This window comes from Oryctolagus cuniculus, chromosome 6 (genome assembly GCF_964237555.1).
Source record: "Oryctolagus cuniculus chromosome 6, mOryCun1.1, whole genome shotgun sequence".
NCBI classification, from domain to species: Eukaryota; Metazoa; Chordata; class Mammalia; order Lagomorpha; family Leporidae; genus Oryctolagus; species Oryctolagus cuniculus.
In genome coordinates this window covers 145,497,655-145,516,180 of record NC_091437.1, presented here as the reverse complement: position 1 = coordinate 145,516,180, position 18,526 = coordinate 145,497,655, and the positions used below count along the sequence as shown (strand labels likewise).

General features: G+C 39.5%; 1 protein-coding gene across 9 annotated transcripts in view; it reads left to right on the top strand.

Moving 5' to 3' along the window:
* The window catches only part of TAF2 (TATA-box binding protein associated factor 2), a 135,554-nt gene that overhangs the window by 86,604 nt on the left and 30,424 nt on the right, over positions 1 to 18,526 (top strand). For all 9 annotated transcript variants that reach the window (XR_007918706.2, XR_007918709.2, XR_007918710.2 and 6 more), the window contains 2 exons: positions 5,118 to 5,227; positions 18,105 to 18,334. Coding sequence is in view for 6 of the 9 variants with exons in the window: in XM_051844012.2 (XP_051699972.1) it covers positions 5,118 to 5,227; positions 18,105 to 18,334 (340 nt within the window). In the remaining 3 variants the exon portion in view is untranslated. The remainder of the gene's footprint in view (positions 1 to 5,117; positions 5,228 to 18,104; positions 18,335 to 18,526) is intronic.

Below are 18,526 nucleotides of genomic sequence, written 5' to 3'. Positions count from 1 at the left end.
TGGATGGCTAGGTTGTATGGTAGGGTTATATTCAGGTTTCTGAGGAATCTCCAGACTGACTTCCATTGTGGCTTAACCAGTTTGCATTCCCACCAACAGTGGGTTAGTGTCCCTTTTTCCCCACATCCTCTCCAGCATCTATAGTTGGTAGATTTCTGAATGTGAGCCATTCTAACCGGGGTGAGATGAAACCTCATTGTGGTTTTGATTTGCATTTCCCTGATTGCTAGTGACCTTGAACATTTTTTCATGTGCCTGTTGGCCATTTGGATTTCCTCTTTTGAAAAATGTCTATTGAGGTCCTTGGCCCATCTCTTCAGTGGGTTGTTTGTTTTGATGTTTTGGAGTTTCTTGATTTCTTTGTAGATTCTGGTTATCAGCCCTTTATCTGTTGCATAGTTTGCATTTTTTTTTTTTTTTTTTTGACAGGCAGAGTGGACAGTGAGAGAGAGACAGAGAGAAAGGTCTTCCTTTTGCCGTTGGTTCACCCTCCAATGGCCGCCGCGGCTGGCACGCTGTGGCCGGCGCATCGCGCTAATCTGAAGCCAGGAGCCAGGTGCTTCTCCTGGTCTCCCATGGGGTGCAGGGCCCAAGGACTTGGGCCATCCTCCACTGCATTCCCAGGCCATAGCAGAGAGCTGGCCTGGAAGAGGGGCAACCAAGACAGAATCCGGCGCCCCGACCTGGACTAGAACCTGGTGAGCCAGTGCCGCAAGGCAGAGGAGTAGCCTATTGAGCCACGGCGCTGGCCAAAAATATTTTTTCCCATTCTGTCGGTTGCCTCTTCACTCTCCTGACTGTTTCCTTTGCAGTACAGAAACTTCTCAATTTGATGCAATCTCAAATGTTAATTTTGGCTTTGACTGCCTGTGCTTCTGGGGTCTTTTCCAAGAAGTCTTTGCCGGTACCTATATCTTGCAGGGTTTCTCCAATGTTCTCTACTAATTTGATGGTGTCAGGTCGTAGATTTAAGTCTTAAATCCATGTTGAGTGGATTTTTGTGTAAGGTGATAGGTAGGGGTCTTGCTTGATGCTTCTGCATGTGGAAGTCCGATTTTCCCAGCACCATTTGTTGAAGAGACTGTCCTTACTCCAGGGATTGGTTTTGGATCCTTGATCAAATATGAGTTGGCTGTAGATGTTTGGGTTGATTTCTGGTGTTTCAATTCTGTTCCATTGGTCTATCCATCTGTTTCTGTACCAGTACCATGCTGTTTTGATAACAACTGCCCTGTAGTATGTCCTGAAATCTGGTATTGTGATGCCTCTGGCTTTGTTTTTGTTGTACAAGATTGTTTTAGCTATTCGAGGTCTCCTGTGCCTCCATATGAATTTCAGCATCATTTTTTCTAGATCTGAGAAGAATGTCTTTGGTATTTTGATTGGTATCACATTGAATCTATAAATTGCTTTTGGGAGAATGGACATTTTGATGATGTTGATTCTTCCAATCCATGAGCATGGAAGATTTTTCCATTTTTTGGTATCCTCTTCTATTTCTTTCTTTAAGATTTTGTAATTCTCCTTGTAGAGATCGTTAACATCCTTGGTTAAGTTTATTCCAAGGTATTTGATTGTTTTTGTAGCTATTGTGAATGGGATTGATCTTAGAAGTTCTTTCTCAGCCATGGTATTATCTGTGTATACAAAGGCTGTTGACTTTTGTGCATTGATTTTATATCCTGCTACTTTGCCAAACTCTTCTATGAGTTCCAAGAGTCTCTTAGTAGAATTCTTTGGATCCCCTAAATAAAGAATCATATCATCTGCAATGAGGGATAGTTTGACTTCCTTCCCAATTTGTATCCCTTTAATTTCTTTTTCTTGCCTAATGGCTCTGGCTAAAACTTCCAGAACTATATTGAATAGCAGTGGTGAGAGTGGGCATCCCTGTCTGGTACCAGATCTCAGTGGAAATGCTTCCAACTTTTCCCCTTTGAATAGGATGTTGGCCGTGGGTTTTTCATAAATTGCTTTGATCGTATTGAGGAATATTCCTTCCATACCCAATTTGTTTAGAGTTTTCATCATGAAAGGGTGTTGTATTTTATCAAATGCTTTCTCTGCGTCTATTGAGATAATCATATGGTTTTTCTTCTGCAGTCTGTTAATGTGGTGTATCACATTGATTGTTTTGCGCACATTGAACCATCCCTGCATACCAGGGATAAATCCCACTTGGTCTTGATCTTTCTGATGTGTTGTTGCATTCTATTGGCCAGAATTTTATTGAGGATTTTTGTATCTATGTTCATCAGGGATATTGGTCTGTAATTCTCTTTCAATGCTGCATCTTTTTCTGGCTTAGGAATTAAGGTGATGCTTGCTTCATAGAAAGAATTTTTGAGGATTCCTTCTTTTTTGATTGTTCTGAATAGTTTGAGAAGAATTGGAGGAATATATTATACTTTAATCATTTATTTTATTTCTATTTGACTTGCCTTTGAATAATATTTTTCAAAATATTATTAATGAAGTCTGTTCCCTATAATTTTAAGTATGAGACTACCTCAAAAAGTTCATGGAAAATGGAATTAACAGATTAGTTTCTTTTGGTGCAAAAAATGTTTAAAATCCATGCATAGAAAATGTTTTCAAAAATTCACAGAAAACATGTGCTTTGAAGATTTGTAAGATTCTGATAACAAATAGAAAAAGAAAGTACATATATACTGTAAATATATATATTCATTTGTTGGCGATTTATAATAACAGAGCTAACATTAACATACATATTTCTGAGATCTTGTTTTGAACACCATATATTTGAAATGTATATATTGAAGACTGTTTTTAGTATGTTCTCATGATTTTTGCAAACTTGGTTACAATTTTTGTCAGTTTTGTGCTCTATAATCTGAATAATTGATTTTATTTATTTATTTATTTTTGACAGGCAGAGTTAGAGAGAAAGAGAGAGACAGAGAGAAAGATCTTCCTTCCATTGGTTCACCCCCCAAATGACCACTTGGCCGCTGCACTGTGCAGATCCGAAGCCAGGAGCCAGGTGCTTCCTCCTGGTCTCCCATGTGGGTGCAGGGCCCAAACACTTGGGCCATCCTCCACTTCCTTCCTGGGCCACAGCAGAGAGCTGGACTGGAAGAGGAGCAACAGGGACTAGAACCCGGCACCCATATGGGATGCTGGTGCCGCAGGCGGAGGATTAACCAAGTGAGCTCTGGCCCTGGCCCCGGAATGTGGCTTCTTGACTATGAGGCTAAGTGTTTGCCCCTAAAGCTATTTTATTTGATTTTAGGAAACCTAACCTAGAACAATTCTGTTACATTTGATCAAGGGTAAATCCTTTATTTGAAAAGTAAAATTTTTAATAGCAATGAGTGTTCACTGGGTAGACGTGTTACTATGCAGTAGTTGTTCTACATGTGTGGTTTTTGATGTCTTGGGACATCTGGTCTGTTTTTCAGTTTTTCTTTGTTTCTTGTTCATTGGAAAGGAATCTTTTCTCTTCATCCTACTGTTCCTTTTATTAAAAAAAAATAAGTGTCCTTGATATAGAATTGCTATAGTCAGCTGTGTTAATTGGGTAGAATTTTTAATCTAAAAAGATAGGTTAAATGTTTGTATTTCACTTAAAATCACTCCCTTTCCCTTCTCCTGTCCCAAAGACAAGTGTTTTCTTTTCTTACATTTTTTACCCAATACATGAAAATTATACATACTTGTGGAATATCCTATGAAGTTTTGTACATGAATACACAGTATAATATGCAGTCAAGGGTAAACATATGTTTCTCCTTAAGCATATAGCTTTTCTTTATGGTGAGAACATTCAAAATTCTTCTAATTTTTTTTTTGAGATTTATTTTATTTCTTTGAAAGAGTTAACAGAGAGAGAGGGAGAGAAGTCTTCCATCTGATGGTTACTCCCCAAAGGGCTGCAACTCCCAGATTGGACTGGGTTGAAGCCAGGACCCAGGAGCCTCCTCCAGGTCTCCCACATGCATGACAGGGGCCCAGACACTCTGTCCATCCTCCGCTGCTTTTCCCAGGCCATCAGCAGGGAGCTGGATCAAAAGTGGAGCAGCGAGGACTGGAACCAGCACCTTTATGGGATGCCGGCACTGCTGCACTAAACCTCAATGCTGGTCCCCCTTCTGATTTTTTTTAAAAGAAAAATTGCATAGCACATTATCAGTTTCTCTAACCACCCTACTTGCAAAAGAACACTAGAAGTTTTTACTCCTGCCCACTTTATACTTGTTAATCAAGGTTTCCTCATCCTTCCACAAGCATTTTATTTTTGTAGCCCTTGGTTTGTTTTAAAACTCAGTGTAAAATAACCTTTAAAAAATTAAATATAGATTTTGAACTCTGCTTCCATTATTATGTATTATAATGACTAGTTTTGGTAAAGTTAGATAAAGCTCTGAAGGATACTGGCGGGGAAAAGTCAAGAAGAAAAGAAAACTAACTACCAGTAATTACTGTTACATTTTAGAGCTAGACTTAAGCATAATTTTAGAATGAAAAAACAATAGTCAACATTTAGGAGATTTTAAATACATGTATGTACAGTATGCACTAATCATATCAGAGTCATTACTGTTTCCTTCTCTATCATTTTTGTTAGGAGCCTTTGAGCTTTTCTTTTCCAGTTATTCATAAAATACATGATAGATTGATAGATTGTTGTGAACTATAGTTACTCCACTGTGCTGTAGAACTCTAGAACTTATTACTTCTGTGTTTAGGTGCGTGTTTTCCAACCTCCCTCTACCTGCACCCTTCCCAGTCTCTAGTTAGCACTAGTCTGTATATTCATAATTGGTATATAATCAAAAAATATTTTAAATATCTAAGGAGGTTGAAATGCTAATTATTCAGGTTTGATCATTATACATTATATACATGTATTGAATTATCACTGTATTCCATAAATATGTGAAATTAAGATATTTTACATTTTTCTGACGTTTTGGGATCTAACATAGTATGTTTTGAAATGGAACTAAATACAGAGCTAGACCTTACAGTGGAAAATGATAAAATAGGAAGGAAGAACTATAGATCATTTCCATATACTTTATATCTTCTACTCATAGCATCAATCAACAAATGGTCCTCAGAAATTTAATTTTTGCTTTTATTTATGCCAGGCACAAAATTCTGAACATGTTGACTAAGAACCCTCCATTTACAAAGAACATGGAGTCTCCCTTATGCAATGAGGCCCTGGTGGATCAACTTTGGAAACTCATGAATTCTGGTAGGAAAATAATGATTGGTTTTTTGTTTGCTTTTTAACAACTTTATTGGAGTGTTTCTGTTTTATGACAGATTTTCAATTCAATAGCATTTAAGAACCAAAGTCAAGTTTTTGTCTTTTTTTTTTTTTTTTTTTTTGAGTAGTATATCACATCTTTACAGTGGTAGGTATGATAATGTTCATTAAAGATATATTTACTCAGTTTGCTCCACAGGGTGGTTGAGGAATCCAAAATACTAATGTGTATGAAAATATTTCAAATGGTTGAAGGGTTAGAAATATGAACTTGTAAAGTATGATTTTTATTATTTCAGAAGGCTACAAAGGAGTGAAAATTCTTTTCCCCAGCCACCTAGTAGGCAGACTTAACCAGCTTTTTGCAGTTGATGCAGAATAGAATAAGATGCAACCTATATTTTTAAAAAATGCGTTTTGTTACTACTCTATACTTTGGAGGTCATGGTATTTTCAAATGAGGTTAAGAGACAGGATAATATAGTGCTTAGAAACACTAATTCTGGGACATAGCATTTGAATTTTCTCCCATTCTGTTGGTTCAGTTCGTTGATTTCCTTCCTCCTTCCCTCCCTCCCTCCCTCCCTCCCTTCCTTCTTTCCTTCCTTCCTCCCTCTTCCATCCTTCCTTTCTTCTTTCCTTCTTGCTGTGCAGGAATTCAGTGTGATATAATCCCATTTTTAAATTTTTGCTTTTGTTGTCTTGTGCCTTTGGGGTCTCACCTAAAAAGCTTATTGCTTATGCCAGTATATTGAAGTGTTTTCCCCTAATAGTTTCATAGTTTCACGTCTTGCATTTAGATCTTTGATCCATTTTGAGTAGATTTTGTGTAGGATAAAAGGTAATGGTCAAGTTTAAATCTTCTGTATATGGGTATTCAGTTTAATTTAATTTATTTGGATATTCAGATTAATTGAAGAGACTGTCCTTCTCCGGCATGTTTTTGATGCCTGTGTTGAGAATGAATTGACTGTACTTGCATAAATTCATTTCTAGGATCTCTGTTCTTTCCCATTGGTCTGTGTTTCATTGTCAGTATGTCCATTTTAATGCCAGTACCATGCTGTTTTGGTTATAATATCTCTGTAGAAAGCTGTGAAATCTGGTATTGTGATATCTCCAGCTTTGTTCTTTTTGTACAAGATTACTTTACTTATTTAGGGGCTTTTGAGCTCCATATGAATTTTTGGACTGTTTTTTCCTAGTTTTGTAAAGAAATATCATTGCTATTTTGATGGAGTTTGCATTGAACCTGTAAATTGCTTTTGGTCTTTGGATAGTATGGACATTTTATCAATAGTACTAATTCTTCAAATCCATGAATGTAACAGATCTTTCCATTTCTTCATGTTTCAATGTATTTCATCAGTGTTTTTAAATTTTCATTGCAGAAGTCTTTCACATTCTTGGTTACATTTATTCCAAAGTGTTGTGGGTGGTTTTTTTTTTGGGGGGGGGGGGTAGCTATTGTGAATGGGATCAGTCTTACAGTTTTCTTTTCAGTGAGTTTGTTATTTGTGTATAAAAATGGTACTGTTTTCTGTGTGTTGATTTTGTAGCCTGTGACTTTGTTGAATTTGTTTATCCGTTCTTACAGTCTCTTGGTAGAGTCTTTAGGTTTCTCTATGTATAGAATCTTATCATTGATAAACAGGGATAATTTGATTTCTTTTCTATTTGTATGCTTTTTATTTATTTCTCTTGCCTCATTGCTTTGGCTGAAACTTCCAGTACTATCCTGAATAAGCGTATTAACAGTAAACATCCTTGTGTTGTTCCAGATCTATCAGGAATGCTTCCAAGTTGTCCCCATACAATGTGATGGTGGCTGTGGGTTTGTAATATAGAGTATTTGTATTGCAGTTATGTTCCTCTATACCTAACTTTTTCAAGGTTTCATTGTAAATAAATATTGAATTTTATTGAAAGCTTTTTATGCCTCTCTTGAGATGACTATCTGATTTTTATTTTTCATTCTATTGGTGTGATTTATTATGTTTATTGATTTGTTTATTGATTGCACCTTCCCTGAATCCATGGGATAAATCCTACTTGATCACGATAAATGAACTTTCTTTCTTATGTGTTACTGGATTCAATTTGCTAGTATTTTGTTGAGAATTTTTGCATTTATGTTTATCAGGGTTATTGATATATACTTTTCTTTTTTGTTGTATCTTGTCTAGTTTTGGAGTAAAAATGATGCTAGCCTTGTAGAATGAATTTGGAAAGTTTACTCTTTCAGTTTTTTTTGGGGGGGTGGGCAGGAGGAAGGGAATCATTTGAGAAAAGTTGATGTTAATTCTCCTTAAAAGTTTGATAGAATTTAACAGTAAAATCATCAGGTCCTGGGTTATTTTGTTATTGGGAGACTTTAGATAACTGATTTAAACTCATTACTTGTTTCTAGTCTGTAGAGGTTTTTGTGTCTTCGTGTTTCAACTTTAGTAAGTTATGTGTATACAGAAATGTATTCCTTTTCTACAGGTTATGTTGAATATTTATTTATCAATTTATTAAGACATTTTATAGCCTATTATGTGATCTGTCCTAGAGAATGTTCCATTTGCTGATGAAAAGAATTTGTGTTCTACAGCTGTTGGAAGGAATTCTCTGTAAATGTCTTACTTTTGTTTGGTCTATAATGTAGTTTTACCATTATGTTTCTCAGTTAATATTTTTTGTCTGGATGATATATCCATTGATGAAAATGGGGTAATGAAGTCCTCCACTATTATTGTATTGGAGCTTTTCTCTCTCTCTTTAGATCTAATAATGTTTGTTTTATAAAATTGAGTGTAGCAGCATTAGGTGCATGTACATTTACAATTATATCTTTACATTGAATTGATCTTTTGATCAGTATATAGTCACCTTATTTTTTTTTTACAATTTCTGTGCTAAAGTATTTTGTCTGACAAAATGTAGCTATTCCTGCTTGCTTTTGTTTTCCATTTACCTGGAATATTTTTTTCTGTCCTTTCACTTTCATTATGTGTGTGTCTTTACTGATGAAGTGCACTTCTTGTAGGCAACATATTTTGGGTCTTGCCTTTTAATCAGTTCAGCTAATTGGAATCTTACTGTAGAATTTAGTGTATTTACATTCAAAGTTATTAATGATAAGTAATGACTTAGTTGTATCATTTTTTTTACAATGTCTTCTGTGTATTTTGAATATTTTTTCTGTTTCTGGTAGGTTTTATACTTTAACATGTTTTATGGTGGTTATTACCTTTGTTGTATTTCTGGATGTAGAACTCCCTTAGGCATCTTTTGTCAGAGTGGTCTGGTGGTGACGAATTCTCTTAGCTTTTGTATGTCTTAGAAGGTCTTTATTGCTCCTTCATTTATCAAAGATAACTTCACTGAGAAGTGTATTCTTAGTTTGCAGTTACTTTCTTTCAGAACTTGGAATATATCATTCCATTCCCTCCTGAATCATAAGGTTTCTTAGGAAAACTCTGCTGTTAATACTATGGGGGTTCCCTTAAAAGAGACCTGGTACATTTTTTCTTTCAAAATTAGAATTTTCTGTGTTGCGTTTGGGGAAAAAATGATTTTTTTATTTATTTTGAAAGAATTAGAGAGACATCTTCCATTCGCTGGTTTACTCCTCAGATGGCTGCAGCAGCCAGCACTGGGTCAGGCTGAAGTCAAGAGCCAGGAGCTTTTCTGTGTCTCCCACATGGGTGCAGGGTCCCAGACACTTGGGCCATCTTCCACTGCTTTTCCCAGGCCATTAGGAGGGAGCTGGATCAGAAGTGGAGCAGCTGGGACACAAAGCAGCGCCCATATGAGATGCTGGCATTGCAGGCTTTACCTGCAGCTGGGCCACTGTGCTGGCCCCCAAGAGTTTGACTGTAATGTGTTGGCAGTGACTATCTTTTCTGGTGATGTTTATTTGGGATCCTATGTGCCTCTGGTATTTGGATATCCATATCTCTCTTCAGACTGGGAAAGTTTTTAGATAGTAGGTCATTTTATAGGTTTTCCTTTTTTTCTATTCCTTTTTAAAGATTTACCGATTTACTTGAAAGTCAGAGTTATATAGAGAAGTAGAGAGAGAGAGCTCTTGCATTCACTGGATTACTCCTTAATGGGCTGCAATGGCAAGGGTTGGCCCACAGCAAAGCCAGAAGCTTGGCACTCCATCTGGGTCTCACATGCTGGCAGGGGCCCAAGCACTTGGGCAATCCTCTGCTGCTTCCCAAGCACTTTAGCCTGGAGCTGGATTTGAAATGGAGCAGCTAGGACACAAACAGGCACCCATATGGGATACCAGCATTACAGTCAGTGGCTTAACGTGTTTGCACCCCAGTGCTGGCCACTGTTTAAGTTTTCTGTCTCTGTTCCTCTATTTGCCCTCAGGAATCTTCACAATTCAAATATTTGTTCATTTAATGTTTTTACAGAGGTTTCAGCAGCTATCTTCATACTCTTTTGTTTTTTTCGTTTGTTTGGCCTGTCTTACTTGAATATTTCAAAAGACCTGTCCTTTTTTTGAGAGATTACAGAGAGGGAGAGGCAGAGAGAGAGGTCTTCTATCCACTGAGTCTCTTGCCAAATGGCTGCAACAGCCAGGGCTGGGCCTAGCTAAAGCCAGAAGCCAGGAGCTTCCTCCAGATCTCCCACATGAGTGTGGAGGTCCGAGGACATGTGCCATCTTCCACTGCTTTCCCAGATGCATTAGCAGAAAGCTGGATCAGAAGAGGAGCAGCCAGACTCGAACTTGCGCCCACATGGGATGCCAGCACTGCAGGCGGCAGCTTTGCCTGCTCCGCCACGGTGCCAGCCCCCTGAAAACCTGTCTTAACGTGTTGTTTTTCTGTGCTTGATCTAGTCTGTTGATAATTTCTGCTGTGTCTCTTATTTGAATTACTGAGTTTTTTCTCTCTCAGATTTCTGCTTGGTTCTTTTTCTAGATCTCTTTGTGCTCAATTTCTCATATATGTCACGCCTTGTTTTTCTGGTTTTGTTCGGCTGTGATATTCTGTTGCATCTCTTTGAGCATCCTTGTAATCATTCTTTTGAATTCTTTGTCAGTCATTTTGACCATCCTTTTCTTTGGAGTGTTCATAAAGCATTCCTGTGTTCCTTTGGAGGTGTCAGCTTGCCGTGCTTTTTCGTACTTCCTACATCCATATATTGATGTTTAGTCATGTGATGGATTAGTTGTTTCTATCATTTTTAATGTGTAGGTTTGGTGGTAAAAAGCTTTGTCCTGAAGATTTATCTTCTGGTATCAGTTTGGTGTAGGCTCTTTTGGGTTTATTTTCAGTTGATGCTGTCATCTAGTCTTCCAGCGTCTTCATTCACCACAGTTAATGGCAGTAGCAGTGAGAACATGAGGTGCTCTTCTCACACCCAGCAAAGGTGTGTGAGTCTCATTTGCAGCCCAATAGGGCATGAGGAGAGGGTCATGGAAGTCAACAATCCTCAGTCCACTATGGCTGGGGTTGTATGTGTGCAGGTCCAGAGTCCTGGAGGAGTTGCTTAGGTACCTGTATTGGCTTGGGTTTGGTTGGGTTCATACCAGTGACATCTGCAAGTCCAGCAGGGCCGAGTGAGTACCTGCAGTGCCAGCACCTGATTTCTATGCAATGTTCTAACAACCACCAACTTTATCTTCCCTCAGCAATTACTGTCTCATGGTTAATGCTGCTTGGTTGGGGAAGGAATGGAGCAAGCAATCCTAGGACACCTACACTAGAACACTAGATCACATCCAGAGCTCACAGTCCCTTAAGATCAGTGCAGTACACTGTAGGACCAAGGCCCACTTAGTATGGGCTTCCTGCTGTTGAGGTGGGCTTGTAACTCGAGGCTGCTGCTTTGAACCACAAGTGATATAAGTCCAGTTGACAGGCAGCAGGACAAGGGCAGATGCAGGAGCTCTGTCTACAGACACTGACCTGGGACGATCTTCCCAGTAATGATTTTACGAGAACCAAGATCCACTCCTGCGATCACATTCATGCCCTGCTTTCCAGTGGCTGGGGTATTGTTCCTTGTTTGCCCGTGCTTGGAGGAGAGATTTTGAAGGCGGACCCTTGACTGCCAGTCTGACCCTTAAGCTGGCTTGGGTCTCACAGCCACAGGGCCCTGCACTGCTTGTGGATGCATACCAAGCCTGTGAGTAGCTAGGGGAGATCCAGTTTGAAACACTTCTTCCCACCAGGGCACAGCTCTTGGCTTAGTATTAGGGCAAATCTAGAGACTGTGAGCACTGGCCTGGTGATAGTCTTTGGGCTTTCACTGAACTTCAGGGCAAAGTCCTGAGTTCACTTTTCTACCCTTTTCCCCAGTGGTTAGAGTCTAATTCTATTGGAGGCTGGGGGAAGGGCAATGAAGGTGGATACTTGTCCCAGGGCTCAGTCAGCAGGTAGTGGCCTAGGAGACAGAAATCTTGAGGTCCTGTCTGACTCATTTTCTCTGTAGCAGGTCTGTTACTGGGTTTTAAGTTTAAAGTCTGGTCTTTAGTCCCTCTCCCTCCCCTAGGGGGAGGCATATTTCCATGCTAAACGACTTGGACCTGGGGAAGGAGTGATAAGACTACTCTTTTCTTGTTGCCTTCTTCACTGTGTCTTATTATTACATTAAAATAAGGCACTGTAGTCTCTCACCTGGCTTCCTTGGCTGTTATGAAGGTGACCTGATGTGTATTTAGTTGTTCAGATTGGTTTCTCTCTGGGTAGATGGCTGTAGTGTCTTATTCTGCTTGCATCTTGTTCTGCTTCCCTGGCATATCTCAATTATTTACCCACTGTGACTTGTCTAAACTACGTTCATTTATAAAGTGCAGATGATAATGATACCTACTGTGCAAAATGAGAATTAAATGAGTTAATATTTGTCAAACACAGTGGCTCATATTAAGTACTCAAAAATATACAACATAGGCCGGCGCCGCGGCTCACTAGGCTAATCCTCCGCCTAGCGGCGCCGGCACACCGGGTTCTAGTCCCGGTCGGGGCGCCGGATTCTGTCCCGGTTGCCCCTCTTCCAGGCCAGCCCTCTGCTGTGGCCAGGGAGTGCAGTGGAGGATGGCCCAGGTGCTTGGGCCCTGCACCCCATGGGAGACCAGGAAAAGCACCTGGCTCCTGGCTCCTGCCATCGGATCAGCGCGGTGCGCCGGCCGCAGCGCGCCGGCCGCGGCGGCCATTGGAGGGTGAACCAACGGCAAAGGAAGACCTTTCTCTCTGTCTCTCTCTCTCACTGTCCACTCTGCCTGTCAAAAAAAAAAAAATATATATATATATACAACATAGTAACGATGTCATTATTCAGCTCATATATTTGAGTTATTTGTAGTTCCGTTTTTGGAAGTCATTCACATCCTTTGCTATTTTTACTGTATTATTGGTCTTTTCCTTTTGACATGTAAGTGTTATATATATATATTTATTTATCTTTAAAGAAATTTTGCTTTATATCTTTTACAGATTGAAATTGTAATGATTTTGGTTTAAAGATTTGATCAAAAACTAGGGTGAAATGTGTTGTGCTTCAACAAAACTACAGTTATTACAGATGGATGTTGGGAAAGCAGTGGGTACTCATTCTAATACTTAAAAAAGTTTTGTGTATGTCATTTTACTTTCTAGAATGTTGGAAGGCAACTAGTTCTGTTTATCTCATTAGTGGATTATTTCACTGAATCACAGTTAAATGCCAAATTATAATTCTTTTATTTTATTAATTTGCTAATGTTGCAATGCTAAGTGACTATATCTTTCAGTTCCATAATAATATTGCTAACACCCAAGTAGAGGCACCATAATACATATTTAATTGAAATCTAATAAAACTGAAAACAGTATGCTCTTGTCTTCAAGGTTTCCAGAAAACATAAATCAGTTTGTACTAGGATATTGCTGAATTGTTTTTCTGATGCTTTTCTTAATCCTTAGAAGAATGAATGCTGCTACTTACATAATGTTTTATATTTTGCTACTTTCAGGGATCATTTCTGTAGTTCATTACTGCTAGTGTTTTAGAAGATGGTATTACTTCTGTTTATTTAGATTCAGGGGATGAGCACACAGCCCTACACCATGTAAAGGATCATTCAACAGTTAATAAGTGCCACAAACTCCACTAGGTTAAATATATTCTTAATAAGAATGCATGATTCCTTTACCATGATAAATTAGAAACTTGAAGGGCTGGCACTGTGGTGCAGCAGGTTAAAGCTCCAGCCTGCAGCACCAGCATCCCATATGGGTGCTAGTTCAAATCCCAGCTGCTCCATTTCCAATGCAGCTCCCTGCTAATGTGCCTGGAAAAGCAGTGGAGGAGGGCCCAAGTTCTTGGGCCCCTATACCCACATGGGATAACCAGAAGAAACTTCTAGCTCCTGGCTTCAGTTCAGCTCCAGCCTTTACAGCTATTTGGGGAGTAAACCAGCAGATGGAAGTCCTCTCTTTCTCTGTCTCTGCGTGTCTCTGTAACGCTTTCAAATAAATAAAATTTTTTAAAGGAATTTGAGGAAAGTATAATGAAATACGAAGATTCTTGTATTACCTTCCAAATAAGATTTTTTTCAGACAAAATTAATGTATGTTTAAGGTCAGTAGGACAACTTACATAAATAACAGTTGAAGTCCATTAGAAAGTACAAATGTATGCTATGATAGGTATTTTGTATTTATTTTGATAGTGTGCAATATCAAATGCAGTTGCTTTTTTGGTTTGGAATTCTCTCTTGCCAATAATCTAAACTAAACAGGCCAGTGAAGCTATATCATAAGCAAATGATGGCTGCTTTTCAAATTTATAAATAAAAGGCAGCAGTATGAACGGTGGAAATGGAATGAGTAGTTGGGAAGGCTTTTTAAGAAATGCTTTTGGAAAACATTGGACATTAGGAAAGGTAGACTAGAGAATGGCCTTTTTTCTTCTGCACCTGAACCTCTGGAATAGAATGAATCTGATCTGAGATGTCCCTTTTTTTTTTTTTAAATTATCAAAGTAATATCATGTTTCAGAGCTTATCTGAAACAATATCAAAAGAAATCTTACATAATTCTACTACATCATTACTATTAAAATTTTGATATATTTGGCCTCCGGCAGGAGGGGAGAACATAGCAGGGAACTCTGTGTGTTTGTAAGAGAGAGAGAGAAAAAGAGAGAGGTACCTACTATAGTTGTAATCAAGGTTTTAAATTACCATTTTATCAAGAAAATTTTTATATTGCTTTATTACTTTCTTACTGGTTATTGTTTTATGGAATGGTAATGAGAATTCACCAATAACAAAACCAGTTAGAAGATCATCTAGGCCCTTAAGTCCTACTGAATCTGTGTCTTCAGTGTAGGCTTGAGGTGTGTTGAATTTGCATAGTTATGTTGAACCCATTGAAAATACAGGGGAGAGACTGTAATGGCTGTTAAGTACATTTCCATGTCATCTACAGTATATAAAAGTTCGGGATGGTCATTTGCATCACAAATAATTAGGTGATGCTTATCCTGCAGGTTTAGTTTCTATAGTTAACCTTAAGTTTTTCTAATTATCCTTACTGACCAAATATCTAAGATTCACTTTTTTTAAAAAACATTTATTTATTTATTTGAAGGACAGAGTTACAGAGAAGCAGAGAGAGAGAGAGAGAGGAGAGACCCTCTATCCGCTGGCTCATTCCCCAGATGGCCACAATGGCCGGAGCTGCACCGATCCGAAGCCAGGAGCTTCTTTCAGGTCTCCCACATGGGTACAGGTGCCCAAGGACTTGGGCCATATTCCACTGCTTTCCCAGGCCATAGTAGAGAGCTGCATGGGAAGTAGAGCAGCTGGGACTTGAACTGGCGCCCATATGGGATGCTGGCACTGCAGGTGGCAGCTTTACCCACTACACCACAGCACTGGCCCCTAAGATTCACTTCTTTTCTTGCTCCATCCTTGGATACAGACATAGGGCCAGCTGCTCTGGATCATCAAAGAGTTTACTGTTCACACCTGGCAGAATTCCTTCCCTTTGCCAATATGTGTCTCAAGAATTTGATAACCTGCTCTTAATGGACTCTTTTGTAAAATGCTTTGAGGAGGAGAATAATGAATGCCTACAACAAATAAAGCTGTCAGGCCATTTAAGTGTCCCCATTTGCATATTCCCAGAGAAGGAAAATGGGTTCCCATGTAAAATCCTTACTTCCACTGTGTGTTATTCTTGCCATTTCTAGCTTCTCTGTAGTTTTTGTAATGTAAAAACCTGATCTTCATCAGGGACTGTCGCTGTTTCTCTTGCTTTGAACAATGTTCTGTGTCTGTTACCATATTACAGAGTAGCAGAATTTAAAATGTCTCAGGTGGGGCAGGCACTGTGGCACAGTGGGTAAAGCCACCGCCTGCAGTGTCAGCATCCCATATGGGCGCCAGTTCGAGTTCTGGCTGCTCCACTTCCAATCCTGCTATAGCCTGGGAAAGCAGTAGAAGATGGTTCCAAGTCCTTGAGAGGAAGCTTCTGGTTCCTGGCTTCAGATTGGCCCAGTTCTGGCTGTTGCTGCCACTTGAGGAGTGAGCCAGCAGATGGAAGAATTCTCTTTCTCTCTCTGGCTGCCTCTGCCTCTCCCTCTCTGTAACTCTACCTTTTGAATAAATAAATAAATTTTTGTTAAAAATGTCTCAAGTAGGAATGATGAGAATTTAACAGCAGTATAGCATGTGAAGCATGTGAAGCGCCCAGCACAGTGCGTGATCTCATATGAATTCAGGAAAAGTATGATTTCTCCCAAAGGATTTCCTCCATATATAATTAACAGTAATTATGTATTTGTTAGAGAAATCTCATCAAAATTAATAGTAGTTTACACTTATTTACTTAACCTAATATTTGTTGTAGAATACACAACTTTTTCTTTTTAAAGATTTATTTATTTATTTGAAAGGCAGAGTTACAGAGAGGTAGAGGCAGAGGCAGAGAGAAAGGTCTTCTGTCTGCTGGTTCACCCTCTAAATGGTTGCAATGGCCAGAGCTGGGCTGATCCGAAGCCAGGAACCTGGAGTTTTCAGAGTCTCCCACATGTATGCAGTACTTGGGTCATCTGATGCAGCTTTCCCAGGCACATGAGCAAGGAGTGGATCAGAAGTGGAGCAGCAGGGACTTGAACCAGCAGCCATATGGCGCTGCAGGTGGCAACTTTATTCACCATATCTCTGTGCCTGCCCCCTACAAAGTTTTAGTATTTATGATGGCCAACATTTACTGTAACACCTTCTTTCCCTTTTACTTCTCATTTTTAAACATTGTGAAATCATAGTTCTTGGTCAAGATTAAGTATCTATAGGGTACATTTTTCTTATTGAGGATAATTCCCATATTCCTCATTTACTTGCATTCTCCAGATCATTTTAAATTTCCAACTAGAAGCCGTAAATATTATCTTAACTCTGTATGACCAGTTTATTCTCATTGATCCATTATGTTTGGTGCTAACATTTACCTGGAGCGCTCTACTGCAGAGAAAAAGAAAGTGAGAAAGCACTCTGACAACTCTGCTCTGGTCTATCATTGCCATGGGGCAAGGTCTGCTGAGACTACAACTCTTATTTTGGAGATGAAAAAGCTTAGAGAAATTGAAGGAACTTGTCTCTAGTCTTTCAGCTAGTTTAAACTGATTCTCTGTCCAAAAGTTTTCTTCTGGACAAGGAGGTGTTTACTACCTGTTGCCATCCCTGTTACTGGCCTATTTGTGTTTTGTTTTCTTTAAGTAAGTATTATACTAGTAGCACAAATAATTAAGATGTTTAGGAAAATATTTTCCTCCTTTCCAATAAATTCAAGTTTAGATTTTTTTTTTTTTTAACAGGCAGAGTGGACAGTGAGAGAGAGAGACAGAGAGAAAGGTCTTCCTTTTCCATTGGTTCACCTCCCAATGGCTGCTGCGGCCAGCACACCGCGCTGATCTGAACTCGGGAGCCAGGTGCTTCTTCCTGGTCTCCCATGTGAGTGCAGGGCCCAAGTACTTGGGCCATCCTCAACTGCCTTCCCGAGCCACAGCAGAGAGCTGGACTGGAAGAGGAGTGACCGGAACAGAATCCGGCACCCCGACCAGGACTAGAACCCCGGGGTGCCGATGCTGCAGGCGGAGGATTAGCCTATTGAGCCGTGGCGCCAGCCTCAAGTTTAGATATTTTAAGTAGTTGTAATTTTTTTTTTGGGTGGGGGGTGACAAGCAGAGTTAGACAGTGAGAAAGAGAGACGGAGAGAAAGGTCTTCCTTCCGTTGGTTCACCCCCCAAATGGCCGCTGCGGCCAGTGCGCTGCGTCAATCTGAAGCCAGGAACCAGGTGCTTCTTCCTGGTCTGCTGTGTGGGTGCAGGGCCCAAGCACATGGGCCATCCTCCACTGCCTTCCCGGGCCACAGCAGAGAGCTGGACTGGAAGAGGAGCAACCGGGACAGAATCCGGCACCCCGACCGGGACTAGATCCCGGGGTGCCAGCGCCGCAGGCGGAGGATTAGCCTAGTGAGCTGCAGCGCCAGACAGGTTGTATGGTTTCTTACCACATTTAAAACCAGAAAGTAGTAATTCTAAAGAAGAAAATTTCAGTGATAGGGTAGGAGAAATCTTAGATACTGTCTTCCTAACAGTCTCTTAATAAAGAGAATCAGATAGGATAATCAGAGAATGAATGAATATTGAGTAATTACTGAGGAAGGAAGATGTAAGTTCAGGAAAAAAATACTATTTTGGTAAATATTGGATTTTTGGTTGATCTAGTATCTATTTTACAAGAAAAATGTGTTAATAAATTTTTTCCAGTTATAAAATTCCCTGGGTATAGGTTTTAGAACCATTAAAAATATATGGATTGATGTGCATATTGACTTCTGCCTCTTTATTGTGTATTTATTAGGTACTTCACATGACTGGAGGTTGCGATGTGGTGCTGTGGACTTGTACTTCACTCTGTTTGGCCTTAGTAGACCTTCGTGTTTACCCTTGCCAGAGCTTGGATTGGTTCTTAATCTAAAGGAGAAAAAAGCTGTTCTGAATCCTACCATTATTCCAGAGGCCATAGCAGGCACCCAGGAAACTACAAGTAATCCAGGCAGCCATGCACAACTGGTTGCATTTCAGAATCCTGTAAGAATCATATGTATTACAGAAGATGTAGTTTATTTTCATAGAGAGCCAGCCAGAGAAGAAAATTGCTTCCTGTGAATTTTATAGCCACTGTGTCAGTTTCTTGTGCCACTTTAAAACCTGTTGTTGACATTGGTTAGCACTTTATAGTTTATAAAATGCTGCTGACAACTACATAACAAATGATGTGTT